Below are 7,001 nucleotides of genomic sequence, written 5' to 3'. Positions count from 1 at the left end.
AGCTATAGAGAGGAGAAGTGATTGATGACAGCGATCTCCCACGCTGGTTCATGACGACTTAGGCGTTCAGTGCGGAGCCCCGCACTGATTCCCGCCATCCTTTAACTCGAGGCGGAAATGCCAGATGCCTTCGCCCACGGTCGAGGCCGCAGCTTCGATCTCGATGCGATGAGAACGCCTGCGTGTGGAGAATGATTTACCACCGGGCCAAGATAGCTAGAGTGAGCCAAGATTCGGATAGTGCAATGCGGGACAGAAGGCGAGACTTTTCGGAGGATCTGTTGATACTTCTAAGACGCGAGCGGTGCCGAGATTCCTTGATCTCGGAAGCACGCTTGCGCTACAGGCGCTAAAGTGTTTCTGGGTGGACAGACAGTGCAACTCATCTCACCAGTTCGGACTCTAGGCTCTCGCTAGGCTGCGGGAAACCTCCCTTCGCAATGCGAGGATGTCTAATTGCAGCAAGGGACGCAGCGGTGAGGTCGTGCAAGCATCAAACAGCTGAAATAGCTCAGTAGCGTACACAGACATTCAGCATTCTCATTCCTGCATACAGGTGGGAGAAAACTGGCTCAACATGGCGGCAATCAGGTCAGCGGTGAGGTGCCGGGCACTATGTGCAGACATCCGTTCGTGGACGCCCACCGTGCTGCTCGTGGGCAGCATTCGTAGCTGGAAGAAACAGAAGCTAGCGTGTGTATGAGGGGGCATGGGTTGAGACTCAAGCGGGACCGCATAAGCCTGCAACCCTCTTCTCGACCTCACCTCCACTTCTACCTCACGTCCACTTCTAGATAGACCAGGAAGCTCCCTACCTCGGAGGAGTGGGCCGCAATATGCCTACCGTTATCCCAGCTCCCATGTTTGAGAAGTGGAGGCAGTCGCTGCGCCGCAACGTACCCATGCTGGTTCTCCCGTGTCACCCTCTACACTTCTTGTCCGGATGATGATGTGGCTGATCTCAGCCAGTGCAACCATATTGGCCACGGATGAAGCAGTGATGTCGATGGATGAGGCTGCGGAAGTGAGCTGCGCCCGATCCGAGGCGCGGAGATGGCACCTCCGACCACCCGGCGCTAGCAGCGGCCTACGAATCATCGCCGTGTCTATGTTTGGTAGCGTGCGCAGCGATCTAACCGTTAGTCGGTGGCCCGGAGCACCTCCGCAGGCGTTGACGGCAAGTCCGCAGCAGCAAAGATGTGGTTTGCCGCACACATGCCGCTGGATAGCCGACGTGCCGGCGCTAGAGTCTGCCGCTGGCCCAGTAAAAGCTTCCAGAAGAGTGGATCGAGCCGATGAGTCGTGGCAGCGGCGCCATGTGCACCTCAGCGGTGACGGGTGGCTGCAGTTGCTTGCAGGTGCGGAGTGAGCGAGTGGGTTGTTGCATGTTAGCGTTTCGTTAGTGCATCCGGGTGTGACTGCGAACCTCGTTGTTGCGCGGGTCGATCGTGTGAGGTCATGCCTCATACAGTGGAGCTCCCTCAGGATCCTCAATTGGGCTCCTCATGGAACAGGGCAAAGACGGTCCGCAGTGCCCCGAGGCCACTGCACACGTGTTGCGGGAACATGCATGCCCCGCAACGCACTGCACATGCTTCCATTGATGCATCATGGACCGCCGTGGGGCTCACGATCATGCGGTGCAGGAGTGTACGTAGGCTGCGGGGGCTGGAGGCCGAGTGGGGGTGCCCTCATCCTCCGGTCCGCTTGCCGGTGTGTCTACGCCGGCTCGCACCCCGAAGACAGCTGTGCATGATGTCAACGACGCAGAACACACGGTAGAATCGAGATGCAGCGGCGAAGAGCAGTTTAGCAGGTGGGGGTTGCACTCCCTAGTCTCGCGCTAGCATCGGCACAAACACGTGTCAGCGGCAGCGCAGCTGGAATCGCAGCAGGTCAAGCATGGGACCCACGATTGTTCTTGCCGAACACGGCACATCGGTGCCCGGCTAGTGATTTAGCATGGAAGGAAAGGAATCCGGTGCCGCGCGTTTGCCGGCGGTGGCGGCCCCGACAGAGGCATGTGCTCACGCCTAGCTCGCTTACTTTCGGGCAAGTCCCCGCTGCGGAACGTCTCCATGAGGGCAATCGGAACCTCATCGACCACATGCAGTGCTATTCACAGACGCCGCTCGTATCGTTGTCCCAACCCATGAGAGGACCGGGAATGCCTAGTGCTCTCGGAGTGTCAGCTGATGATTCCTGTCGGCGCGGGGATCGACTGGCTCCGGTTAGCTGAGTTAGTGAATCGCGGCCTGTTGCGATTCTGACTCGGGACGTTGGTGCCAGGCTAGGTGCGGCACTGGCGAACGAAGCGCCGCAGCAGGTTGCTCTGGAAAAGATATAAGCAGCAGGTCTCGAGCTCGAGAACAGCCATCAACCACAAGCTCGTCTCCTTCCATCACTACCACCACCACCACCACACCACAACCAACAATGAAGACCGTCTTCGCTCTCGCTGCTATCGCTGCCGCCGCTGGCGTCTCTGCCCAGGTCGAGTGAGTCTCCGGCATACCTACTCTTCCTTGTCCACGGCACATACCGAAATTCTGGTCATGCCTTCCCTCCTTTCGCAATCCCTACCACTCTGCTCGCATCATCCTCGAGGTCGAAATCGGCGACAACGCCATATCTCGGCTTTCACCTCCCTTGTTCCTGTGCCTGCCCGTCGGTCATTCCGCCACCCCTTGCTCCACGTTGCTAACCCTCCAGCGCCTCCCAGATCAACGGCTGTGTCAAGGACTGCGTCTTCCAGACTGCCAAGAACGTCGGCTGTTACAACGAGGCCGACCCCACCGGCTCTGTCAACTGCATCTGTGGTGACAAGCGCGGCGACTTCACCGGCCAGGCTGCCGGCTGCATCTCGGGCGGCTGCGCCGACCAGCTCGCCGGCGCCCCCGCCCTCCTCGACAAGCTCTGCAACGAGGGTCTCAAGGACGGCCACTGGTAAATCCAGTCGTCTGAATGCACGTCTAGCCCAATTGAAGGGCAGAAGTAAGATCAGAAGTAGAAGTAGAAAGCATGAATCAATGATGAAGTCCACAACAGTTGCAGCGGCGTCCAGGAACATGGTCGAGGTCTAACTCATAGCGGAGAAGCTCTCGGGTAGGCTACATTGCCTGGCTGTCAGCAGTCTAGGCAGTTGCACTGTCGTGGCGGTCGGTTCTCAGCAAAGGTCAGTCCATGACCCACCTTTATTCGAACTTCACAGCTTAACCGCTTCCATTGCCGCGGGAATGTTGATAACAGCAGAGGGGCAGGGCCCGCTTACCTGGTAAAGATGATACTGTATGAGAGAGAAAGCCGAGAATAGATTGGTGTGAGATCAGTAAAGAGCAGGCCGTAGCAAGCGTTCTGAGTATTCAGCGTGCAAACTGACTGCGCTGCGTGTGCCGTCGCTCAGACGAGCTCAAGCTCCATGCCCCCCGAGTTGTCGTCCGAGCGATCCTCGACTCACACGACCACTCTTGCCCGCTAGTGCTAGTCCAAAGCATGTCAGCAAGCACTTTGACCTTAGTGCGGTCACTGTCTGTAGTCAGCTGGCTAGTTAAGCTCACTCGCGCTGGTCCCCCAGACCAGGGTCGAGTAATAAGTTCAACGTGATTAGCTCCATCGATCACGCAACCTCTTTCTCCCGTTGGGATGTCAGTGACCGTCAAACGGTCAGACACCGATATGCATGCGAAATGCCTCGATCAAAGCCCGGTTGCGTTGCCGGCGTTCGGTGCTCCACAGCTCCCCACACGCACACGAGCACCGACGGAGAAAGCGGAGCGGCGATCGGTGCTATTCTCGGAGACGGGGACGTCGCGTGACGATCGCCGTCGGGAGGGACGGAGGGAGCTCCCATTATAGCGCCTCGAGAATTCTAGACGTAAGATTCAGTAAGAGGGCAATGTATGCTGGATAGAGTAATGACACTGTATTTGCCTCATGCTTAGTCTTGGCTCTGCCAGCTGCAGGTGGATAGGCTTGAGTTGGAACTGCACAGAGCAAGGACCGACGGCCTCATGAGCTTGCGTTGACCTCTTGCAGCACGCAGCAACCGCAGGCCCGAGGATAAGGGACAGCACGTGGACATTCGCTCCGGTGCCTCGACGCTGGATCCAGTAAACGCGCCTGCTTTAGGTCACTGAACTCTAAATCGTTGGGACCTGGTGTGTTCGCGACGAGGGTGAGGGTGTGGAGCCATCCCCGTTCTATACTTCATATCGCACTCGAGTAAGAGCAGCTCCAAGGTCTGGCCAAGCCCTCTTGGACCAATAATAGCCGCATCGCATCCTCGTCCGGCACAGTTTGGCGCAGAGAAGTGCCTGCGCCGTGTCGCGGTAGGCACCCATCGGTCGGCTCACGGACCGACCACTTCCGAACGACCGAGCAATGGCGCACCCGACAAGGACTAGACACCTTTACAAATGACGGAGGCGCGCGAGGCTGCATTCACGGAGTGAGATGGCATTGTCCATGGGGCGAAGACAGGGCGTGGACGGACAATCCGTGCGTGGTTTATCTGATAAAACCGCCCGGAACTGCCCTGTGTCACATCTCAAGGATCCGTACCGCGGAACCGTTTGACGTTGCAGAGGTCGTCGCGAGGTTCATGGCGACGAAAAACTCGTCATGAAATTCGAGGCCCTGCAGCAGGTCCGTCGTTGTGCGAGCTACTGGGCTGAGTGCGCATGAGTGCTGGGAAGAGATCGAAGCCCCTCTCAGGTACCGCTTCAGGGCCGTGGGCTGCCTGCAGGAGAACGCCCGACATCATTGGCAGTTATAACGCTGAGAGGCATGCTGAGAACTGGGGAGGCTATCCGCGGAACAGAATCTCTTGGCGCACGATGAAACGTTGCTGCGTACTGCGCCAGGCTGTTCTCGACTCTGTGGAAGCGCTGCGTACGAGATCTCATTCATGGGACGAAATGACGTGCTAGTCGACACCGGCCGATACCTCTTTGTCCAAAGAGGACTGAGACCGAGAAGTAACCGTTCACAGATAGCGGAACAGAGGCATCGCTTAGCCCCAAGGTCTCCCTAGCTCCCGTGGGTGTGAGTGCACATGATTGCAATTGAGCGACCTGCAGCAGAGAAGGTTCTCTAGCCTTGCTGTCTCCACTCTGAAGCGGCCCGAAGCCAAGATCAGAGACGCAGCATCTAGCGTGAGCTGCGCTTCTTTGTCTCTCCCCGGCACTCATGGGAGTCCCGGATCTTCCTAGTGCGCGGACGGCTGCGCTACACTCGAAATCATGACGGCATTGCGCCATTTGACTTGTCCTTCGTGTGCCCTCGCGCTGAACACCTCGGTCTCTCGATCTGTGGGTGCCGTCGGCCATCATCGCTTGCGCCTGTCGGGGACTTCTCTTTCCTGCCCCACTCCGCTATGCTTCTCGATCCGACATGCGACACAGTTGGGGAGCAAGGGAAGGCGGATGTGAAGAGTGGGAATCGAGAACTGATGAACTGCGGCACTGCTGTTACAGATCTGCGCCCGATGGATGGGGGACGCTGGTTGGCGGAGCATTATCTGATTGCGGCCGAAACCAGTGGCACCCTCCACCCCCTGATCCTTCCTCACCTGTAACCCACGCGATCGAGCACATGCACGATACGGAACAACGTTTGTGGGAGACACCGGTGACGCTGGGTTACTCCCCGGTTCACCCCACACACGACATCATACGGCCGGCCGCGATGAATCACGCAGTGTGATGACTAGATTCATGACCAGCTCCGAGGGGTCCGACACACTGAGAGGATAAGGTTGGCCCAGCGAAAAGCTGCCCATTCATCCACCAAACACAGACTATTCATGCACCGCGGTGGGCGTAAGCTGGGCCCGTCATGCATTGTGCGGCTAAGAGTCGGGTCGGTCATACGTGCGGCGCCGCTCGATCACTTCTGATCACTGGAGACTGCACAGTCGGTCCACGTACCGACTCCCTGCGCCGCAAGCCCGCCATTTCCACCCTCAAGCGCCTTGAACGCCGCAGGAGCGCCATGCATACCTTCAATCGCGATCTGAGACCTATCTTTGATCCGCTATTCGAGAGTTTTCGGTTGGTAGGCCGGCCATTGCATAGAGTGTGGTTCGTTCTTGACGTTCGAGAGGTGGTCCGAGTGACCCGATATCTGCTGGAGGGGGGTTGAATACCGGGTTCCGGTTGGTCCTGGGAGGTTATCGACCGAGACCCCGCTCGAGCGTGCCGAGATAGCCTGAACACGAGTCGGCCGAAAACTTGGCACTCTGGCTGAACGGCCAAATTTAGCATGCTAGGGGCGGAGAGAGTAAGGTTGTCGGTGGTGCCTGGCGCGTGCTCGAGTATCGGTGGATTACCACACCCCCTTCCCTGTGTACCTGGGCTGGAGGGGGATACATCCTTGAATCGCTGGCGCGCTGCGTACTCGTCTGGAAGCACCCACGCCCGCGTGTAGATGTAGTAACTCACGGAGCTCCAAGGCACTCGAGGCGCAGAGGTCGTGCAGGCCGCACCCTCGATCCAGAGCTGCATGTCATCATTCTCGAGATGGGATGCGTCAATTTTTAGCACGCTCGAACGAGCACACCTCCTTGGCGCTCGCGCTGCTCCTCACGAGCCCCTACGAGCACCACAACTGGACACACGTGAGGATGACACGCACAGGCGGACAGACAGGTGTCACTTGACAGATTGTTGGATCCACAGAGGATGTGAGAGCTCCAGCCCCCAACCCCTGCTCGTCGTTGAGGTGAGCTTCAGGTCGCTCGATCCGGAAGGCGGTAGCTGTCAGCAGACAAGTAGTGCACCACCCCGAATCTCCGCAATGCTCCAGGCCACAGATCTTGCTCGCTTCCGCTGCGCCTCTGCTTCGCTTTCATCGCAGCGGAGGCGTAACATACATCGCTTGAGCGCTGTAGCGAGTCAGGCAGGCAGCAACGCGCGCACTGGAAGCAGCCTCTCTGAATTCAGGGTGACATTCCACCGAAACGCAGACCGAAATTGAGAGCTGGCATATCCACACACCATTTG

The 7,001-nt window shown here is 58.1% G+C and overlaps 1 protein-coding gene across 1 annotated transcript; it reads left to right on the top strand.

Annotated features, from left to right (window-relative positions):
- Window positions 1-2,436: 2,436 nt before the first annotated feature.
- A1Q1_00322 (uncharacterized protein) lies at window positions 2,437-2,950 on the top strand (the record flags this gene model as incomplete). Its single annotated transcript, XM_014325971.1, has 2 exons — window positions 2,437-2,498; window positions 2,713-2,950. The coding sequence occupies 2 exons, from the start codon at window positions 2,437-2,439 to the stop codon at window positions 2,948-2,950; spliced, it is 300 nt and encodes a 99-aa protein (XP_014181446.1).
- Window positions 2,951-7,001: the final 4,051 nt, after the last annotated feature.

Source organism: Trichosporon asahii (genome assembly GCF_000293215.1).
Source record: "Trichosporon asahii var. asahii CBS 2479 unplaced genomic scaffold scaffold00020, whole genome shotgun sequence".
NCBI lineage: Eukaryota > Fungi > Basidiomycota > Tremellomycetes > Trichosporonales > Trichosporonaceae > Trichosporon > Trichosporon asahii.
Note: the sequence above shows the minus strand (reverse complement) of the source record. Positions and strands in the feature narration are given on the sequence as shown.